Source organism: Hemiscyllium ocellatum, chromosome 45, assembly GCF_020745735.1.
Source record: "Hemiscyllium ocellatum isolate sHemOce1 chromosome 45, sHemOce1.pat.X.cur, whole genome shotgun sequence".
NCBI lineage: Eukaryota > Metazoa > Chordata > Chondrichthyes > Orectolobiformes > Hemiscylliidae > Hemiscyllium > Hemiscyllium ocellatum.
Genome location: NC_083445.1, coordinates 250253 through 273520, shown reverse-complemented (window position 1 = coordinate 273520; position 23268 = coordinate 250253). Strand labels below are relative to the sequence as shown.

The 23268-nt window shown below is 41.6% G+C and overlaps 1 protein-coding gene across 1 annotated transcript in view; it reads right to left on the bottom strand.

The window, feature by feature from the left end:
• odad3 (outer dynein arm docking complex subunit 3) overlaps nucleotides 1–18704 on the bottom strand; it is a 37852-nt gene extending 19148 nt beyond the window's left edge. Inside the window, exons 1-6 of the mRNA XM_060855054.1 lie at nucleotides 18407–18704; nucleotides 14321–14442; nucleotides 13121–13195; nucleotides 11572–11751; nucleotides 11162–11263; nucleotides 597–722 (exon numbers count right to left, since the gene is read on the bottom strand). Coding sequence (XP_060711037.1) covers nucleotides 597–722; nucleotides 11162–11263; nucleotides 11572–11751; nucleotides 13121–13195; nucleotides 14321–14442; nucleotides 18407–18476 — 675 coding nt within the window. The 5' untranslated portion in view covers nucleotides 18477–18704. The remainder of the gene's footprint in view (nucleotides 1–596; nucleotides 723–11161; nucleotides 11264–11571; nucleotides 11752–13120; nucleotides 13196–14320; nucleotides 14443–18406) is intronic.
• Nucleotides 18705–23268: the final 4564 nt, after the last annotated feature.

The window sequence follows — 23268 nt, the reverse complement described above, 5'->3', positions numbered from 1 at the left end:
GAGAGGCAAAGAACTATCCCAAACTATCCTTTACTATTTAAAGTAAAATTTAACGATTTTATTTGTTAAGTCCAAGAGAGAATATTAAAACCAACAACTATTTCCAACTCCTTTCTCTTAACCCTATCTTTTACTTCCCACCCTACAACACTGGTCTGATAAAAAGTCCTGATTAAGAAATTTTTAAAAATCATGTTTCAAAATCCACCTTCTAAACAAGCACCTGAGGGAATTCAGAAAAAGCAACAAATAATTCATACCATGTTCAAGTCTCAGTCTTCCTAATTCATAAATGTCTGTCCACAAGCACATAATGCCAAGTCCTTCAATAAGATGTACAGGGTCTGGTAGGTGTAAGGAGTTGGGGAAGATATAGTTCAGGATGTGTGAGGTAGTCAGGGGTCAGTTTAGTAGTTATTTACGTGCTAGACAAGATATTTAATAGTCTAACTTTTCCTGAGGAAACACCTACTTAGCTTCATTGGAATCCTCCAAATTCTCTGACTTAAATGGATAATTTCAGAGGTTTGTATGTGCAGGGGCATTGAACCTTTGATTTTCCTGGACAATGTTTGTGTTTGTGTTCAGGTTAGTACCTTGGCAGCATCTCGAGATAGTTGAGCATTGGTGTTCATGGCTTGCAGTTCTTTCAGTTCCTGTTGTTGCTGTAGGACTTCAGCTTCCAATGCATCAAGTTGTTTCTGAAAGGTCACACTCTCCTCCTGGAAATAGCAATAATGATGAATATAAAACAATAGAACAACATCACAACTAAAGAATACATTGTTCCTCATACGCAAACAGATATCTAAATGCTTCCAAAAAGAACCAGTAAGATATGTGTATTTACACTACTTCTTCTACATGCTAAAGCAGCAAATAATATGAGAGTTTTGCAATCCTAACACATCAGTTATGAATAATACAACAGATAGTTAACCAACAAAGGAGAAGGCAAAGCTGTGTGAACATTCCAAGCTCAAAGGTGAGGGTGCCCACACAATGTCCAGCCCAATGCACTTGCAACCATTTTCAGTCATAACTGCCGAGCATCCTTCTGAGAGCTCCACAGGCCAGTCTTCAGTCAGTTCAATTTACTCTATATTATATCAAGAAATGGCTAGTGCACACCAATTCTGGCTACATCACTGAGGCTTCAGCACCAGAACATGTGATGTGGTGTATATGGATTTCAGTAAGGTGTTTGATAATGTTTCCCACGGTAGGCTATTGCACAAAGTACAGATGCGTGGGATTGAGTGTGATTTAGCAGTTTGGATCAGAGATTGGCTAGGTGAAAGAGGACAGAGGGTGGTGGTTGATGGGAAATGTTCATCCTGGAGTTCAGTTACTAGGGAGGGAACCACAAGATCTGTTTTGGGTCCACTGCTGTTTTTCATTTTAATCAATGACCTGGATGAGGGCTAGAAGGCTGGGTTAGTAAATTTGCAGATGATATTGAGGTCGATAGGATTGAGGATAGTGATGAAGGATGTTGTAGGTTACAGAGGGACATAGATAAGCTACAGAGCTGGGCTGAGAGATGGCAAATAAAGTTTAATGCAGAAAAGTGTGAGGTGATTCACTTGGAAGGAGCAAAAGGAATGCAGAGTACTGGGCTAATGGTAAGATTCTTGGTATTGTAGATGAGCAGAGAGATCTCAGTGTCCATGTACATAGATCTCTGAAAGTTGCCTCCCAGGTTGTTAGGATTGTTAACAAGGCATACAGTGTATTAGCTTTTACTGGGAGAGGGATTGAGTTTCTGAACCATGAGATCACACTGTAGCTGTACAAAACTCTGGTGCGGCCACATTTGGAGTATGTCATACAGTTCTGGTCACTGCATTATAGGGAGGGTGTGGAAGCTTTGGAAAGGGTTCAGAGGAGATTTACTGGGATGTTGCCTGGTCTGGAGTGAAGGTCTTACAAGGAAAGGCTGAGGGACTTGAGGTGTTTTTTTTAGAGAGAAGATTGAGAGGTGACTTAATTGAGACATATAAGATAATCAGAGAGTTAAATAGGTGTAGAGTGAGAGCCTTTTTCTTCAGATGGCAATGGCGAGCATGAGGGGACATTACTTTAAATTGAGGGGTGATAGATACAGGACAGATGTCAGAGCTAGTTTCTTTACTCAGAGAGTAGTAGGAGTGTGGAATGCACTGCCTTCAACAGTAATAGACTCATCAATTTTAAGGACACTTAAATGGTCATTGGATAAACGTATGGACAAGAATGGAATAGTGTAGGTTAGATGAGCTTTAGATTGGTTTCACAAGTCAGCACGACATCAAGGGCCGAAGGGCCTGTACTGCGCTGTAATGTTCAATGTTCTAACAAGACACACTCTTAACCAAGATATTCCAGTCCAGCTACAATACTGACAACTATTTGACAAATTTAAAGTCGATATTTATTTTCAAATCAACCTCTTCAGAGACATTGTTACATACCTCGGGAGCAGGTGGGACTTGAAATGAGGAAACTATTAGCCCAGTAGCAGGGACAGTATCACTGCACCATTGAAAACTGACAAGCTATCTTGAAACCACAAAAAGCTGCACAAATCCAATTCAGCCAGTTAACTATCTGTTTGTCCAATCTCAGTTATCACCAATGTGATAAAAGATGTCCTTGACAATTTTATCAAATGGCGCTTAGAAAAATCAGCAGCTCACCAAGGGGTGAACTTTCCTTTTTGCAGTTGAAATATGGCCTGGAACAGGTTTTCTTCTACAATATTCTGCTTTTCACCAACTAATTACATAAACAATATGTTGGGTACATTACTCACTGAATCCTGTGGTGAGCAAAATGAAACTGTCCTCTACTGCTAGCACCATATTTAAAACTCAGCTGAACACCACGTCAGAGACTGGAAGCCTGGAACTGGTCCTTGCACAGTGATGCTCATCCCTAAACTATGAAGGCATAGCACAGAAGCTCACTCCCTAATTCTTCAAAAAGAACTTGAGTTTCGAGTGAGCAGGGTGGTAGGGAGAAGATTAGTACTTTTCCTTGATGACTGCAGAAAGAAGTAACCCACCAGAATCATTGGGCCTAATCAGAGATAACACCAGAAGACAGTGTTCCCTACACTGTAGAAAGGGATATCCAGCAATGTCACAAGAAAGCCAATAATCTCCGACGCTCCACAAGGGTAAATACCACCATCTTCTCTCTGCTACTTCATACTCAAAGGGTCATTACTCACTCTATCTTTGCCATGGCAATATCCAATTTCTCAAATAAAACATTATGTTATGAAACTTCATAATATTGTTTCCATATTTCTAGCCAGCTTTCTCTCATAGTCTATTTTCTCCCTCTTCATTATTGTTTTAGACATTCTTTCCTTTTTTATAAATATAATCTTACCTTCTGACTTGCCATTAATCTTTAACATCCTTAGTTAGACATGAATGGTAAGTCCTTCACCTAGAGTCTTTCATTCTCACTGACATGTATTTTGGCTGAGTGTTGTGCGATATCTCTTTAAATATCTGCCATAGTATTTCTACTGACTCATTTCCTAACTTAATTTCCCAATTCACTTGGATAATTACCTTCATAACATCTTAATTGCCTTTACTTATGTTCTCAACTCTAATCTCAGACACATTCTTCTCTCCTTCAAGTTAAGATAGAATTCAATCATGTTATGATCATCATTACCAAAACCTGCCTTTCCTGAAATTGTTAATTGATCCTATATCATTGTATATTACCAGATCTAGAATATCCTGCTCTCTGGCTGCCTTTTGTATGTGCTGCTCTACAAAATTATCCTGAAAATACAAAATAAATTTAGGGTGGCATGGTGGCTCAGTGGTTAGCACTGCTGCCTCACAGTCCCAGTTCAATTCCAGCCTTGGGTGACTGTCTATCACCCAAGTGCTCTGGTTTCCTCTCACAGTCCAAAGATGTGCAGGTCAGGTGAATTGGCCATGCTAAATTGCCCATAGTGTTAGGTACGTTAGTCAGAGGGAAATGGATCTGGGTGGGTTACTCTTCGGACGGTCACTGTGGACTGGTTGGGCCAAAGGGCCTGTTTCCACACTGTAGGGAATCTAATTTATCTTCCAGAAGTCATTTGCCAATAATTCACACATCTGTATGTAGATTAAAATCACCTATGATTATCACTGCACCTTTCTCATAAGCCCCTATTATTTCTTCCTGCATTCCCTGACCTACAGAGTGGTTATAGTTGTGGGGTCTGTAAACTTTTCCCACAAGTGATCCTACATCTTGATCTTTAGAATTCATGTCAGCTCTCTCTAGTGTACTAAAGCCACCTTAATGATCAGAAATACTCTTCTTTCTAACTTTAGCTTCTTGTCCTTCCAAAATGTCAGGTATCCTGGAATATTCAGGTTGCAGCCTTTGTCATCTTACAGCATTGTCACTCCTATCTCCCTAATGGCCTTGTGGATCTACCTACAGCACATGGACTCCAGTTCAAAACAGCAGCATTTTCTCAAGAACAACCAGGGTCGTGCAATAAATGCTGGTCTAGCCAGTGACATCCACTTCCCATGAGTGAACACAAAAAGCACAACACGCATATTCATTCACATTTGACTAATCAATATATCTGAATTATTGTGAATGCTATATTTGAATACAGAGCCTTTAACTCTGTCTTTTCACCATTTTTGCAATTTCTGGAATTGTCTTCTAGCACAATCTTAATTTTGTAATGCCATTTCTCTAAATGCTACCTTACCCCACTTTGTGTTGGTTTTGGGATCTTTGTTGCACTGCTAATGTCAAGCGGTTCTTGTGCTGTTTTATAATCTTCTGCTCCCGTAATGTACTTTGCTACATTGCATTTGTTACGAAAAGCAATTATTCAAATTTTTGGTTTCTGTAAAAATTCAAGCACTATGTACATCTATTTTACTGTCTCCTGGTTACACAAAACATACTGGCGTCTATAGAATCATTTCTAACAGATTCCTAACCATTTTCAGAAATAGACCTCATCTTTACTGTAGTGATAGTAATGAGGTCAGCCATCTGAACCTCAGAGAATATGAGTTCTCTGATTGGGGCTGTTAACCTGGTCCAATCAGGGAGCTGTGGCTGACAGATATAAACAGGAGTGTCAGGAGTCGTGTTCACTTTGAGAGCTGGCTCTGAGGGAGCTGGATCAGTGTCAAAGACTTTCCACGTGTAAATAACGGGTGACTTGTTGACAGGATACCAGCCTCTGTGCAGTTATTTCAATCTAGAAATTGTATGATTTATCAGTAGTTTGTAGGGTTATGCAATACATAAATACATTTGTCTGTGTACACTATTCTGCTCATTGGATTGTATACAAAGGCAGGAGCGATGGATCCTGTGACTGGGAAAAAGAGGTGCAGAATCAGCATTTTCAGTTGTTCAAAGCTCTATTTTTTTGTTAAGATAAGAAAAAAGGATAGAGTAGCCACACCAGATCTCAACAAGTATCTTATGGCACTAAACTTAAGAATAGATTTACTTAGAGTTGCTGTTTCTGTAATGTAAACAAATGAATTAGTCATTTTATCCTCACAAAATCCTGAAAAAAAGCTTAATTTCTGATGGAGTTGATTGCAAGATAAATACATACTTGAAACATGAAAAACTCCTCTCCTTTATAATGGAATGCCCATGTCCACTTCAATTCCTGTAAATGCCTTGTTGGAACATTCCTTTTATTGCAAACCTTCCTTCTAAAATCCATAGAGGAAAATGTGTGTGAAGTGGCACTATGTGTGAATCTAAAAGTCCCTTTGCATCAATGCTCCCTATATTGGTTACCATTTGTAAGATTTATGCAAAATATTGGAATGGTAAACAACCAAGTCCAATCACTAGGATTCACTTTCTTAAATTTTACCTAAGACTATCTCATAAGGAGAGCAAATAATGCATTTAATTATGAGACAAAGTGATCATGTTCTGAGTTGTCTCATCTACCAAAATACACATTAGAAGTTAGGCCACATATGGCAACTGATTTTCCAACCATTTATTACAAGTTAATCGTCAGAAAAATCACAACATAACATTTAAGGTGGATACTAGTCACGACGTCTGACTGACTAATAACACCATTTCTCTTGTTCACAAAATACTGTGCTGAGGACCTGGCTAAAGCTTACAAAAAGAGACCAAATCAAGTGTGGTGAGTGAGTCCAGAACTAGAGGGCATAAGTTTAAGGTGAGAAGGGAAAGATTTAAAAGGGACTTAAGGGGCAACTTTTTCACACAGAGGGTGGTGCGTGTATGGAATGAGCTGTCAGAAGAAATTACAGAGGCTGGTACAATTATAGCATTTAAAAGGCATTTGGATGGGTATATGAATAGGAAGGGTTTAGAGAGATATGGGCCAAATGCCGCCAAATGGTACTAAACTAATTTAGGACATTTAGGATTGAAAGGTCTGTTTCTTTCTGTACATCTCTACAACTCTATAGAAGTAGACTTTTATGAAGCCAAGGTTGATTACACATTAGCAATTCAAACAAAAGAAGATTTTGATGTTAAAAAAAATCTTGATGTTCTTTCTTATCATCAAGGAATGATATGTTATAGATTAGGTAACATGTTGCTTTTAGAGTCTATGTTTCCACAGTAGAATATTGAAACTAAATCAATTGTTAGATTGTTAATTAGATATTTTTGGCATCAACTGTTTTAAATTGTCTTTAACTTATATTTCACGGTATTTTTGATCACGCTGAGATTGGTATTTGAAAAGATGGCTAACTAGATGGCATAACTTTCAGCTGAGAGGAGAAAGATTTAAAAGGAAACTGAGGGGCAACTTTATCACAAAGAGGGTGGTTCGTATGTGGAATGAATTGCCAGAGGGGATGATAGATGCAGGTACAGTTACAACATTTAAAAGACATTGGACAGGTAGCTGAATACAATCAATTTAAAGGGATATGGACCAAAGGCAGGTAAATGGGATTAGATTAGTTTGGAAACTTTGTCAGCATGAATGAGTTGAACCAAAGGTTCTGTTTGTGTGTTGTATGTCTTTATGACTCTATCAGACTAGAGTTCTTGTGCCCATTTCCAAATACTCCACAATTCTGGAGGTGGTTATGCTTTTAAGAGATGGGGCAACAATAGTTAAATAAACATATAGGGCAGAATCTTATTGTTTTGGTTAAGTACAAGTTAGAACATAGAACAGTACAGCATAGGAACAGGCCATTCATATTGTGATCCTGTGCCAAACATGTTACCAAATTAAACTACTCCTTTCTTCCTGCCCTTGGTCCATTTCCTTATTCATGTGCTTTTTTTAAAAAGCCTCTTAAGCATCCCCATCTTATCTGCCCCCACTACTACCCCTGGCCGTGAGTTCCAGGGACCCACCACTCTGTGGAAAAAAAAACAAAAAAACTTGCCCATCACACCTCCTTTGATCTTTCCTCCCCTCTTACCTTAAATACATGGCTTCTAGTATTAGTCATTTCAACTCTGGGAAAAAGTTCTGACTTTTAACCCTATCTGTTCCTCTCATAATTTTATAAATTTCTATCAGGTCTCCCCTCAGCCTCTACCACACCATCCACTCCTTAAAGCTCACACCCTCTAATCCAGGCAGCATCCTGGTAAACTTCTTCTGCACTCTCTCCAAAGCCCCCACATCCTTTCTGTAATGTGATGACCAGAAATGAAAACAATACTCTAAGTGTGGCATAACCAAAGTTTTATAAAGCTACAACATGATATCCTGACTGTTGTACTCATCACCCTGACCAACAAACGCACATATGCCAAATGCCTTCTTTATCACTCCATCTGCTTGTGTGGCCACTGTCAGGGAGCTATGGACCAAGAGCCCAAGATCCCTCTGTATATCAATGCTGGTCAGGGTCCTGCCATTAACCGCATACTTTCCCTTAACATTTGATCTCCCAAAGCATAACACCTTACAGTTACCCAGAGTAAACTCCATCTGCCATTTTTCCACCCATATCTGCAATTGATCTATATCCCACTGTATCCTTTGACAATCTTATACATTATCCACTAATCCACCAATCTCTGTGTCATCTGCAAATTTACTAACCCAACCATCGTTGTTTTCATCCAAGTCATTTATATAAATCACAAACAGCAGACGTCCCAGTACAGATCGCTGTGGAACACCACTAGTCATGGACCCTCCAATCAAGGATATTTTATGACCTCTGCTTGCTCTTGTAATTTCCTATTTGAGTTCTTTTATGCTTTGTTTGTATTCCTCGTGGGCCCTGTCCAATTTTAACTTTCTAAATGTTACATCCGCTTCCTTTCTCTTTTTGACTAAATTCTCAATCTCCCTCATTATCCAAGGGTCCCATACCTTGCCATCCTTGTCCTGCCTCCTTACTGGAATATGCTGATCCTGAATTCTGATCAGTAGGTATTTAAAGAACTCCCATATGTCAAATGTGGACTTGCCCAATAACAATTGCTCTCAATTAACACTCCCTAGCTCCAATGTAATTCTAACATAATTTACCCTCCCCCAATTTAGTACCTTCCTGCATGGTCCTGACTTATCCTTATTCATAGCTTTCTTAGATCTTTAGGAGTTATGATCACTATTTCCAAAATGCTGTCCCAATGAAAAGTCAGTCACTTGGATAGGCTCATTTGCCAATACAAGATTTAGTATTACCCCTCCTCTAGTTGGACATACTGTTTCAAAATAAACCCTCTTGGATGCACCTGATAAATTTTGCCCTTTCTAAGCCTTTTGCTCTAAGAAAGTCCCAGTCAATATTGGGGAAATTAAAGTCACCCACTATGATAACCCTGTTATTTTTGCATCTATCCATAATCTGCCTACATATCTGTCCCTTGACGTCCCAGTGGCTGTTGGGGCGGCCACTACTATAATCCTATCAGAATGATTGCATTTTTAAAAATTTTTGAGCTCTACCCATATCGCCTCAGTGGATGGCATCATGCAACTGTGATGTCCTCCCTGATAAATAATGCAACACCTCCACCTCTTATACCTCCCTCTTAGACCTATTATATCTAAAACATCAAAACCCTGGAGCTTTGAAAAGCAAGTATTGTCCATCCCTCAACCCAGTCTCTGTAATGGCCACAACATCATAGGCCCATTTACTGATCCAGAATCTAAGCCCATCTACCTTACCTATAACACTCCTTGCACGTTTCAGCCGATCGACCCCATTGTGCTCATTAACCTGTCCCTGCCTGCCCTTCCTTTCAGACTTGTTGGTCGTAACATCTACCTTTCCTCAATCCCTCCATCTGCTGCTCTGGTTCCCAGTCTCTGAATAGCATGAGCAAACTTCCTTGTGAGGATATTTGTTCCCCTCTAGTTTAGATACAACGTATCCCTTTGTACAGGTCACCCCTGTCCTAGAAGAAGTCCAAAAAGCTGCAACCCTGTCTTCTGCACGAGCTCCTTAGCCATGCGTTCATCTGTCCTATTTTCCTATTTCTGTACTCGCTTGCATGTGGCACCAGGAGTAATCCAGAGATTACAACTTTTGAGGTCCTGCTTTTTAATCTACTGTGCACCTCTCTGAATTCTTGGTGCAAGACTTCATTCTTCACTTTGTCTATATCATTGGTACCAACATGTACCATGACCTCCATCTTATCACACTCCCTTTTCAGGTTGCCTTGTAGCCATTCAGTGACATCCCTGACCCTTGCATTAAGGAGGCAACACACCATCCTGGAATCATGTTGGCTGCAGAAATGCCTGTCTACTCCCCTGACTAAAGAATCCCCATCATTATCGTTCTTCCTCCTCCCCCACTGTACAGTTGTGGTGTCAGACTCTTGGCTCAGACCTCACTCCTCCGAGGTACCAGCACCCACATCAGTTCCAGAATGGAATTCCGGTTAGTGAGCGTGACCCCAGGGGACTCCTGTACTACCTGCCTGTTCTTTCTGGACTGTTTGGTAGTCACCGATTCCCTTCTTTTTTCTAGTCCCTATCATGCACCATTTCACCAATTCACCAATCAGCAGATATCTGCTGAATGACTGGTATCCCATGTGCCCATGCTACTGTGCATCCAGACAAGTGTTGAAAAATCTGGCATTGCCCTTCACTGGCAGCATAATGGCAGAGCAGGTGGCACAGTGGTTAGCAGTGCTGCCTCACAGAGCCAGAGACCCGGGTTCAATTCCCGCCTCAGGCGACTGACTGTGTGGGGTTTGCACATTTTCCCTGTATCTGCGTGGGTTTCCTCTGGGTGCTCCGGTTTCCTCCCACTGTCCAAAAATGTGCAGGTTAAGTGAATTGGCCATGCTAAATTGCCCGTAGTGTTGGGGTAAATGTAGGGGAATGGGTCTGGGTGGGTTGTTCTTCGGCAGGTGTGGACTTGTTGGGCCGAAGGGCCTGTTTCCACGCTCTAAGTAATCTAATCTAATATCACATTACCTATAGCACATAATTGGCAAGGTTGACATTGCTTTTCACCTACAAACCCTATTCTCTTATCCTTGTCACGGTGTAACCACCAAGTCATATACTTTACCTGTCCTTAAACACCTTCTGTCTACATATCTCTCTAGGTCACCACTACTCTTTTCCCAAAGCCCTATGTAGACCCCACAGTTTACCATTATCCCATTAGGGGAACAGGATATACAAATAATTGGATAACAATTCAAATCAGTATATCTTGGTTGGGAATTATATCAAAGATGGGAAAAGCAAGAAATAAGGATAAGGCTTTGCTCAATCAAGATCTGATGATAGCAAAACAGATTAGACAGAATTGCATCCTTCTGTTCCTGTGCGTCCTGTCTAAGTGCTTGCAATGTACTTGATCAGATGATCTGGTGTGAGATTACATTGCTCTGGGAAATTAAGTTGCAAATACAAATCTACAGCTAACCACTTTGCTACTTTCCTTAATAGAATCAGTGTGAGGACAGGTTTCCATAATATGAATACTGTTAATATTCATCACCTACTTAATATTGTACTTTCAATGGAGTTAAGAAAGCATTTCTCAAGATTTTTGATGTCCCAGTTTAACCAGTTTGAGCTGATAATCAAAACAGAACTTGTTGATGTCCCTCTGATGTAACGATGTTCTGATCCACTTTACCTTTTTCCATCATAGCAACGCTGGGAATTGCAAGGCTATCAGGTTATGTTGCAAGTAAAAGTTGGTCATACCTGCAGATGCACCTTTAGTCTCTGATACACTTTCATCACATGAACTGCTTCACGATACTTTAGCTGGGTCTTCTCCAAACGATTCTCCAGGAGCCGCAAGGTCTGAAGGTAGTGACATCAGAGATAACTTAAGGGTTTACTTAGCAACTCATGTAAAACACATTCAATAAAACCACAATGTTCAGTGGCAATGACAAAATAAGCAGCCAGTAATTATCTCGTGACAACCCCAAAGATTTATCAAACAGCTTGTTCCCTACACCCTGACAGGGGGTGAGAACGTCACTCTCAGGAAACGATGTGAATGCTAACAGGCATCCAGCTTTCATCCCCTCTTTTAGAGGACTTTTTAAAAAAAGTTGATGTATTAAAAATTGCCCAGTGGCTTTTCCTTGAACTGGCAGTTTCACCTGTGCATCCTCGGACACGTCCTCCATGTCTTCTTGCAGGGTTTTCACTTCCTGCATATTCTTGCTGTATTTTATCTCAAGTTCCATCTGAATTTTCTTCTTCATCTCTGTCTCATGCTTAAGAGCATTCAGGCGCTTAATCTTATCACAAACTTTCTGGTCCAACACCATAATGACATCCTGTGCAATAAATGAGGCATGAAAACCTTTAATTAAATTCATATTTTGTTATAAATTGTTATATTAGATGTTAAAAAGGATGTTATTCATTGAAAAACTAGGTGTTGCATGTTCTGGGACTAAGCCAAACATTTTCTTGTACTTTATACTAAAAAAAACTTGTTAAAATTGGGTTGCCCAGAAAACTAGTTTGGGAGGCATTGACCTGTATGAATAAACCTTTGGTGCCATATTTCCAACAACCTTCATTCTAAGGAAGGGTCAATTGACCCAAAATTTTAACCCTGATTTCTCTCCACAAATGCTACCAGAACTGCTGAGCTTTTTCAGCAATTTCTGTTTTAGTTTCTAAAGTTCTATTCACTGTGATTGTACAGAATCTCAAAGGGCCAAACCCTTCCTATTCCTTCTTATTGTGCAGAGTCCCACTTCATCAAACTGCTTCCTTTGAGCTCCCGTGATGTATGATTCCAATGGTTCAAGTTGTGAGTGCTCACTGAGACATCCAATAGCAATTCATTTATGGCTTTAATGCTAAAGCAAGCTGATGTTGAAATAGACATGGAGTCTGTAGTCATTCTAAATTTCAAATATCTTGATCAGCAATGAATACAAGATTGGCTGGTATTAGTCTCATCCCTGGCAGTATGTAGTTTCCAACTGGCAGCAAATTTCTACATTTCAAAAATCTTTCCCCTCACATCAACCTCCTGGAACAAAGCAAACTTCACAGAGTTTTGAGTTTACCACAGCTTGAGCCCTCTCTGACAAAACACAATTAGAAACATAGGTACAGGTGGAGGCCATTCAGCCCCTCAAGCTGTTCCCCCATTCAGTGAGATCACAGCTGATCTGTGACCTAACTCCATATCCTTGCCTTATTATCCCTTAATATCTTTATTTAACCGATTTAAAACTAACAACTGCCATCGAAACAATTATCATTTGTGGAACAGCATTCCAAACCTCTACCACTCTTTGTGTAGAAGTGCTTCCTACCATCTCTCCTGAATGGGCTGGCCCTATTTTTTTAGACTGTGCCCCTAAGTTCCCCATCCAGTGAAGATGGTTTATCCACCTTATCTTTTACAGTTAATATCCTGAAGATTTTGATCGTGTTCCTTATCCTTCTAAATTCTAGAGAAAATAGGCCTAATTTGTATAATCTCTCCTCCTAACATAATCCCTAAAGTCAGGGTATCATTTGTATAAACATGTATAACAAATGTCTATCTCATGCTCAGGATCATGGGATTAAAAATGAAGCATTTTGGTTTGTGCTTCTCTTTTCACCTTTAACCATTTTCAAGAGGTTTGGAACCACATTTGATTTTGCTATCGCTGTCATGAACGTCCACTAAACAATCACCTTTCCACTCTTATTCCTCAGTGCCGCTTTCTCATGACGATCTTGAAATGATTCTTTGACAAGTTTCTCATCGCTCTGAAACACAAAATTCAAATGCATTTCCATAAATTAAGGCATTAAGCCATCCCATAAGATGGAAAGATACACAAAAACATCAGATAAGGGTAAGATCTGACACAAGGCAGAGGGGTGAATCTGAGACAGGACAGGGTGGTGGGAAAGGGAAACTCTGCCACAGTGTGGAATGATGGACCATCACATGTGTGGGTAGGGGTGGAAATCTGTTGGCAATTGTTGTAAAATCAGAGAGAAAATATTCTTGCTCTACAATGATATAGATAAGTTGAGCAACAGGTGTGCAAGGTTATGTGCTAAATTACCCTATAGTGTGCAGGCTAGGTGGGTTAACTTTAGTAAACATGGGCTTACTGGAAGGGGGGATGCTCTTTGGAGCTTCAGTGGAGACTTGATAGGTCAAACAGCCTCTATCTGCAGTGTAGGGATTCTATGAACAGGTTAGAAGCTAAACCAAACTTATGTGCATTTTTCACACTGTCCGTTTACCTTCTAATTCCTGACCTTGATTACAGACTACGGATTAAGACTAGGGTCTCCTCTCCCTGGCAAGATGGACACATCTAGCCACAATGGCTAATGACCAATATTCACTAACCTATACTCATTCAGTCTACCAATCCATTAAACTTACAAGGGTCATCTTCAAATGTTTCCACTGGCTCAGTAATTCCACAAACCCTTCCAGCCATATGCTGACAAACTTCATTTTCTTAAAACTTAACTTTTCAACCAAGTCTTTCATCAATCTTTCTAATTTATCCTTCAATAGTTCAGTGTACGTTATTTGTATTATTCTCAGTTATTCCCTTCCTGTCTCTGTGAAACACTTTTGCACATTTTCTGTTTAAAATATGCTGTGAACATGCAAGTTTATTGTTACTCCATCATTGTGATGAAGGCAATTAAAAGCACATATACAACTTCTATGGAAATTTGTTATAATAAAGGAGAATTACTGGGCCTGTGAGAATGACAGCGAAATCAAAATCCAAGGCCAACAAGTCAACATATCCAACCAGACCATAGGGCTGCTCTCTTGTTAGAGAGCTGACTGGTGATGATTTAACCTGAGATTTATTACACTTCAGGCAAAGGGAGAGATTGAGAAGGATTTCATCTTACCATCAATGCTCCTGCAAGCATTCTGCGCAGGCGTTTATTTTCTTCTCTGACATTTTGAATTGTGTCCTTGTTCTTCTTAATTTTGCACTGTGAATTTTCATAGTAAGCCTTACGATCACCCTCTGAAATAAACCAGTCAATGAGGTTAGGATGTTCTGCAACTGTGAATAATCTTATTCTGTTCAGGAAGCAGTAAGATAGAGTAAAGTCACCATAGTCCTACTGAGCATAGGGCTGCTCTGTCATTACAGACCGACTACAGGTGGTGGTTTAACCTGAAGTCACCACCTCAGGCAAAGGCAGAAAGCCTAGGTCTGGCTCTGCCCTCTGCAACTGGATCCTCAGCTTGCTGACTCATAAACCGCAATCAGTGAAGATAGAAAACTGCAAGCTCTCCACGATAACACTCAACGCTGGAGGCTACTGTACTTCCTGTGCTCCCATGACTGCGTTGCCAAACTCCAAACAACCGCCATCTATAAATTTGCTGTAGGCATCACTGTGGTAGGAAGGATATCTGACAACAATGAGTCAGAATCCAGAAAGGAAATAGAGGGCTTGGTGGTGTGGTGTGTTTCGACATTGGGTACACCCCTCTGCTAATTTAAACCAGCAACACAGAAAGGATTTACCCCGTGCTGTAATGTGTTGCAATTTGAGAGGCAAAGAACTATCCCAAAAATCACTATTTAAAGTAAAAATTTAAGAACTTTATTCTTTAGGTTTAATAGAGAATATTAACTAACAAGTACTTACAACTCCTTTCCCTTAAACCTATCTTTGAGCTCCCACTCTACTAAAAAAATTCCTGATTACGATTTACAAAAAAAAAATCATGTTTTAAAACCAGTCGGCTTTGCTGAGTGTCCTCTGTCAATTTTCCTTTGTAGATTCTCTCTCCAGGTTAGCCTTGATGTTCTGTTGCACAAATTTATAGACAGGTACTTCTCCGACAGCTGTTCTGCTGGCAGTCTGTACTTGTTGGAGGCTTCGCAGTTCTCCCATTCAACTGTTCAAAAATATCCCGTTTTATACCCCAAGACGTGGGCGGCACGGTGGCATGTGGGCGGCACGGTGGCACAGTGGTTAGCACTGCTGCCTCACAGCGCCTGAAGACCCGGGTTCAATTCCCGACTCAGGCGACTGACTGTGTGGAGTTTGCACATTCTCCCCGTGTCTGCGTGGGTTTCCTCCGGGTGCTCCGGTTTCCTCCCACAGTCCAAAGATGTGCGGGTCAGGTGAATTGGCCATGCTAAATTGCCCGTAGTGTTAGGTAAGGGGTAAATATAAGGGTATGGGTATGGGTGGGTTGCGCTTCGGCGGGTCGGTGTGGACTTGTTGGGCCGAAGGGCCTGTTTCCACACTGTAAGTAATCTAATCTAATCTAATTGCAAGACAGCAGATCATTTCACAAACTTGATTGGAGTTTGGAGTCTTGGGGCATAATTTAAACTGGCCAAATTTGAATTTGTTTTTGTCATAGAAAGCATACAGTCTGGGTGCATAGAGGCTGGTACGGCAACTGCTCTGCCGAGGACCGTAAGAAACTACAGAAGGTTGTGAGCACAACTAAGACCATCATGGAAGCCAATCTCCCATCCAGAGACTCCATTTACATGCCTCATTGCTGCAGAAAGGCTGCCCACATCATCAAAGATCCATTCCACCCCAATAATGTTCTCCCACAATCTCTTCCATCAGGCAGAAAATACAGAAGCTTGAACACTTGCATAAGCAGACTCAAGAACAGCTTCTTCCTTGTCGTTATTAGACTGATGAATGGACTCTAACTTCAAATATTGCTGATCTTGTTAATGTTGAAATTGCTTAGCGCACATACTGTGCAGTATATCTTTAATGCCTCACTTTGTCCAAGTTTTTTTCACCCTATGATCTGTATGTCCTTGCTTACTGTGATCTGCGTGTACTGCTTGCAAACAAAGCTTTTCACTGTACTTAGGTACATGTGACAATAAATCAAATCAAAATGGAGAATCAAAGCAAATCAGGAAATTGGAAAGAACTTTGGCTTATTTTTTGTCACAGAAAATTTATAAAGAATTATAGAGGGGTTCCTTATTACAGAGGAGGTAGTGCTGGATGTCTTGAAACACATAAAAGTGGATAAATTATCAGGACCTGATTAGATGTACCCTAGATCCCTGTGGGAAGATAGAGAAGTGATTACTGTGCCTCTTGCTGAGATATTTGTATCATCGATAGTCACACGTGAGGTGCTGGAAGACTGGAGATTGGCTAACGTGGTGCCACTGTTTAAGAAGGGCGGTAAGGACAAGCCAGGGAACTATAGGCCAGTGAGCTTGATGTCAGTGGTGGGCAAGTTGTTGGAGGGAATCCTGAGGGACCGGATGTACATATATTTGGAAAGGCTGATTAGGGATAGTCAACATGGCTTTGTGCATGGGAAATCATGTCTCACAAACTTGATTGAGTTTTTTAAAGAAGTTACAAAGAGGATTGATGAGGGCAGAGCAGTAGACGTGATCTATATGGACTTCAGTAAGGCATTCGACAAAGTTCCCCATGGGAGACTGGTTAGCAAGGTTAGATCTCACAGAATACAGGGAGAACTAGCCATTTGGATACAGAACTGGCTCAAAGGTAGAAGACCTCAAAGGTGGTGGTGGAGGGTTGTTTTTCAGACTGGAGGCCTGTGACCAGTGGAGTGCCACAAGGATCGGTGCTGGGCCCTCTACGTTTTAACACTTACATAAATGGTTTGGATGCGAGCATAAGAGGTACAGTCAGTAAGTTTGCAAATGACACCAAAATTGGAGGTGGAGTGGACAGCGAAGAAGGTTACCTCAGATTACAACAGAATCGTGATCAGATGGGCCAATGGGCTGAGGAGAGGCAGATGGAGTTTAATTTAGATAATTGCGAGGTGCTGCATTTTGGGAAAGCGAATCTTAACAGGACTTATACACTTAACGGTAAGGTCCTAGGGAGTGTTGCTAAACAAAGAGACCTTGGAGTGCAGGTTCATAGCTCCTTGAAAGTGGAGTCGCAGGTAGAGAGGATAGTGAAGAAAGCGTTTGGTATGCTTTCCTTTATTGGTCAGCGTGTTGAGTACAGGAGTTGGGAGGTCATGTTGCGGCTGTCCAGAACATTGGTTAGGCCACTGTTGGAATATTGCATGCAATTCTGGTCTCCTTCCTATCAGAAAGATGTTGTGAAAGTTGAAGGGGTTCAGAAAAGATTTACAAGGATGTTGCCAGGATTAGAGGATTTGAGCTATAGGGAGAGGCTGAAAAGGCTGGGGCTGTTTTCCCTGGAGCGTCGGAGGCTGAAGAGTGAGCTTATAAAGGGTTCCAAAATTATGAGGGGCATGGATAGGATCAATAGACAAAGTCTTTTCCCTGGGATCAGGGAGTCCAGAACTAGAGGGCATAGGTTTAGGGTGAGAGGAGAAAAATATAAAAGAAACCTAAGGGGCAACTTTTTCACCCAGAGGGTGGTACATGTATGGAATGAGCTGCCAGAGGAAGTGGTGGAGGCTGGTACAATTGCAACACTCAAGAGGCATTTGGATGAGTATATGAATAGGAAGGGTTTGGAGGGATATGGGCCAGGTGCTGGCAGGAGGGAATAGATTGGGTTGGGATATCTGGTCGGCATGAACGGGTTGGACCGAAGGGTCTGTTTCCATGCTGTACATCTCTATGATTCTAATTTTAGGTTCCTGTTTAATTGATGTAGTAGGTCATCCTTGACAACTATCACGAAAGGGATCATCACTGTCTCTTCTATCCTCGAACTGAAAGGATGATCACAGCTCAGATTACTGAATCCTTGTCTGTACTAATTTGTACCTCTTCAGCTTCGTTTATCTCACATTCATTGCTCCTTTATCTCTCCGTTTTTATTTCCTTCCTTTCCCATTCTCCATTTACCCTATTATCTCGCTTTTAATTCTCGCAAATCGAAAGAATCAAATGAAGAGTTTTTCTTACACGTCCCGAATGAAAATATCTGAACAGTTCGAGTCTCCAGAAATAATATCATTCAGGACACGAAGTGTCATTCTGCTCCATTGTATTGCTTTGATACATCAACCAAACTTACCCAACAATTGGATTTTTTTCTGTAAATCCCAGATCTGTTCCTGTACGGGGACTCGCGAAGGTCCGAACATCGTGAACCCTGGACCGTCCTTTCTGTTGTGTCTACCCTATCCTCTTCATCCCTGAACCTGCTGAACTTCCAGTCTTTGCAACCGAATGTTTCAGAGCTTATTCCTCTCTTTGGATCGACATAATATCTTTCTGCCACTGAACTGAAATCTCTTTCCAAATTCACCCCTCTCCCTATCTTCGCCGCTCTGAGTCGATTCCCCGCTCTGTGATCAGCTCCTCTCTCTCCCTTTTCTGTCTCGTTTCGTTTGCTTGATCTAATCTCCCGAGCAACAGTTGCTGAGAAACCCGCATTTCCGCTTCCCGTCTGCCCTGCTGTGGTTTCCAACCAGGTTTCTGACCCCTCGGACAAACTGGGAAGGGGCCTATGAGTTGACAGTAGCCTGACTCATGCCATTTCTCCCCTCTCGTCAATGCTATATTGTACCTCCGACAGCACTGCGCTCGAATCAGCAAACCCGCCCCCTCCAATCCCTCTATTTGCTACCAGATCTCAAATATAAGTTCCTTCTTTTACCAGTAGCTTGCTGCCTGTAACTAAGGTCTACTGATATTGAGCAGGGATGGTGTGAGTGTTGGGAGCTGCTGTAGCATTCCTCATGTGACTGTGAAATCTGGGGGGAGCACCTGTAGATGCAGGATAGAAATGCCTGGTTCAGAAGGTGCTGTTGAAGGCTTAGGGTTAGGGTTATGTCTCTATTAAATCACCTGTCAACCTTCTTCTCTCCAACGAAAACAGTCTCAAATCCCTCAGCCTTTCCTTGTTCTTTGAAGAAGGAATAAACAGGATAGATGAAAGGGAACTAGTGGCTGTAACGTATCTGAATATCCAAAAGATGTCTAATAAGGCATTGTACATAAGACTACTTGATAAGAGCCCACTGTATTGGGGTTTGTATATTAGCACAGATAGAGGATTGGCTAATAGGAGGCAGAGAGTTAGACTGAATAGCAAATTTTCAGAATGCAACCTGTGATCAGTAGAGTGCCAAAGTGCTGGGGCCACAATTCAGTGAGGTTTATTTTTGTTCTGTCAGAAGGTTAATTTGTGGAAACTAAGTTGTTATGTATACTCAAGGCTGAGATAGACAGCCTTAATCAATAAGGGAATAAATGGTGGACAAAAGGCAGAAAGTGGAAATGAAGGTTATTAGATTAGCTATGACTTTGTTGGATGTTGGAGTTGGCTCAATGCTGAATGGTCTTCATACCAGGTATCAGTCTAGCGCAATGTTTCTCAACCTTTCCAGTATCCAGACACACTTCAATGAGACAAACAATTCCACATTGCTGCAAATGTGTTCTGCCGGTGGAGGAGTCCAAGGACCTGCATGTCCTCGGTGGAGTGGGAGGGAGAGTTAAAGTGTTGAGCCACGGGGTGATTGGGTTGGTTGGTTCGGGCGGCCCGGAGGTGTTCTCTGAAGCGTTCCGCAAGTAAGCGGCCTGTCTCACCAATATAGAGGAGGCCACATCGGGTGCAGCGGATGCAATAGATGATGTGTGTGGAGGTACAGGTGAACTTGTGGCGGATATGTATTCCACATTGCACCCACTTCTTCTCAGCTGAATGGATTGCTCATAAATGTCACATTTATTTGCATTGACTATGGTACAGTTTTACGACAGTCGTTTGTAACATAGAGCTAAAGAAAGGTCAATGTATTAATGTTTCAAATTCACCAGCAAAAATATACCATCTTCCACTGCAAGCGTCAGATACGTTTTCAAAATCTGCCCCTCAACTATTTCTGACTATTCACGCATGATGGGTCAGAGCAAAATGCAAACTAAATTCCAATGTCCTAGGTTGGGTGGGAAATCTGCTCCTGCCCCAATGTTCAGTCTTTTGATCAGGAGGGGATTTGATGAGAAGGCCGCCCACAAATCATGCTCCGCGGACAAGCACTCTCTTCTGTTTTGATGTGTAGAAAGTGCTGGTTCGCAGAAGTATGTTGTTGCAAGAATACAGCAATAGCATGATCAGAAATCGTCGAATATTTAGTTAAGCAAAAAACACACACACTCAGACACCTCTCCAAATTTCAGCGTCATTGTACAGTCCATCCATAGTTCTGAATATTCCACTTTTTCTTTTAATCTCAGTTTTTGTGATGAATCAGAAGACAGTGAATTTCACAATCCCAAGTTTGTGAACAGTTCTGTTCCGGACTTCGTTCGCACGTCGGAACACAATGCAACACAATATCTTCTCCTGCAGTGCATTGAGATGTTTGAATATGAGGCAATGCTTCTTGACAATTGCATCTGTCGCTGACAATGCCAGTGGAAACATCGCAAGTGAACCCTTAGCCTCTAACTCTTGCCAAAGGCCCAGTTTGACCTGAAATTTTAAAGTTTATCTGTGACGGTCTACGTTTTAGTATTCGGCATCTTCAGAGGCTGAAAGTATCTGTGAGATTTGCGAATTTGTCCCAACAGTAATCATCTTTACAAGACAGTTCATGCAATGCTGAAAACTCCGTCAGTTCTCTCCGGAGCTCCTGAACACGGGAGAGAACCGTCCCCAATAATAACCTCACGTGTTTTGTAACGGTAAACCTTGCACACAAATAGCGAACAAATGCGATTGCAATGGCTATGATTTTATGTAGTTCACAATTCGTACAGCTTTCTCAAATCCCGCAGCTAACTTTGGTGACATTGTTTTGGCTACAAGAGCTTCATGGTGAAGGATGTAGTGGATGATTGGAATACCAGGATTTTGATCTTTCATTTTACTGACAAATCCTTTTGAGTTTCCCATCATGGAGGCTGCTCTGTCGGTGCAAATACTTCAAAAAATGGCCAATAGAAGTTTGCTTTTCCTCGAGTAGGTATCTGTTACATAAAATATTTCTTCACCAGTCGTATCCTTAACATTGGCCCCCGTTTATATCGGTGATCTGGTCAATCTGCAAAGCAAACTTCCCACTTGTAGCGCATTTCCCTTTCAGCACCTTCTTGCTGTCAGCTGACCGGTCGTCAATTTATAATCAATGGATCATCACATTTTGTTGATCTCTTTTACAGCAGCGCTTCCTGACGGAAAGGCTATGATGTTTTTTGTATACAGGACTTTGCTACAAAATCAGTCACTAAATAACTCGGCTTTTCATCTTTGTCTGACACCTGCACACACTTCATCAGATTTTAGGTCTACTTGATATTTTCTTCTCCCAAGTTCTTGAAGTGCTAAATGTATATGTTCATAAGAGATTGATATTTAGTCTGTAAATGGCATGTTAATTTAGTTGGTACCATTGCAATGTTTGGCAATTTCACTCTGCAGATGAAACATTCACGTAAGGGGCAAGTACCAGCGGTGTCCCGCAGGGGTCAGTGTTGGGGCCACAGCTGTTCACATTATATGTTAATGATCTGGATGAGGGAACTGGGGGCATTCTAGCGAAGTTTGCCGATGATACGAAGTTAGGTGGACAGGCAGGTAGTACTGAGGAAGTGGGGAGGCTGCAGAAGGATCTAGACAGTTTGGGAGAGTGGTCCAGGAAATGGCTGATAGAATTCAACGTGAGCAAATGCGAGGTCTTGCACTTTGGCAAAAAGAATAAAAGCATAGACTACTTTCTAAACGGTGAGAAAATTAGTAAAGCCAAAGTACAAAGAGATCTGGGAGTGCTAGTCGAGGATTCTCTAAAGGTAAAGGTAAATGTGGGCGGCACGGTGGCACAGTGGTTAGCACTGCTGCCTCACAGCGCCTGAGACCTGGGTTCAATTCCCGACTCAGACGACAGACTGTGTGGAGTTTGCACGTTCTCCCTGTGTCTGCGTGGGTTTCCTCCGGGTGCTCCGGTTTCCTCCCACAGTCCAAAGATGTGCGGGTCAGGTGAATTGGCCATGCTAAATTGCCCGTAGTGTTAGGTAAGGGGTAAATGTAGGGGTATGGGTGGGTTGCGCTTCGGCGGGTCGGTGTGGACTCGTTGGGCCGAAGGGCCTGTTTCCACACTGTAAGTCTAATCTAATCTAATCAAGTAAACATGCAGGTTGAGTCCGTGATTAAGAAAGCGAATGCAACGTTGTCACTTATCTCAAGAGGGTTGGAATATAAAAGCAGCGATGTGCTACTGAGACTTTATAAAACTCTGGTTAGGCCCCATTTGGAGTACTGTGTCCAGTTTTGGTCCCCACACCTCAGGAAGGACATACTGGCACTGGAACGTGTCCAGCGGAGATTCACACGGATGATCCCTGGAATGGTAGGTCTAACATATGAGGAACGGCTGAGGATCCTGGGATTGTATTCATTGGAGTTTAGAAGACTAAGGGGAGACTTAATAGAGACGTTCAAGATAATACATGGCTTGGAAAGGGTGGACGCTAGGAAATTGTTTCCATTAGGCGAGGAGACTAGGAACCGTGGACACAGCCTTAGAATTAGAGGGGGTCAATTCAGAACATAAATGCGGAGACATTTCTTCAGCCAGAGGGTGGTGGGCCTGTGGAATTCATTGCCATGGAGTGCAGTGGAGGTCAGGATGCTAAATGTCTTCAAGGCAGAGATTGATAGATTCTTGTTGTCTCAAGGAATTAAGGGCTACGGGGAGAACGCTGGTAAGTGGAGTTGAAATGCCCATCAGCCATGATTGAATGGTGGAGTGGGCTCGATGGGCCGAATGGCCTTACTTCCACTCCTATGTCTTATGGTCTTATGGTCTTAAGTACCATCTCTTGTCCATCAAACGCCAAAGGCCAGATATCTCTCATTGTTCTGTCTCTGATCAATTTTTTGCTTTATTTCCTTTTGGGTTCAGATAGTTCATCAACGGAATGAGACCC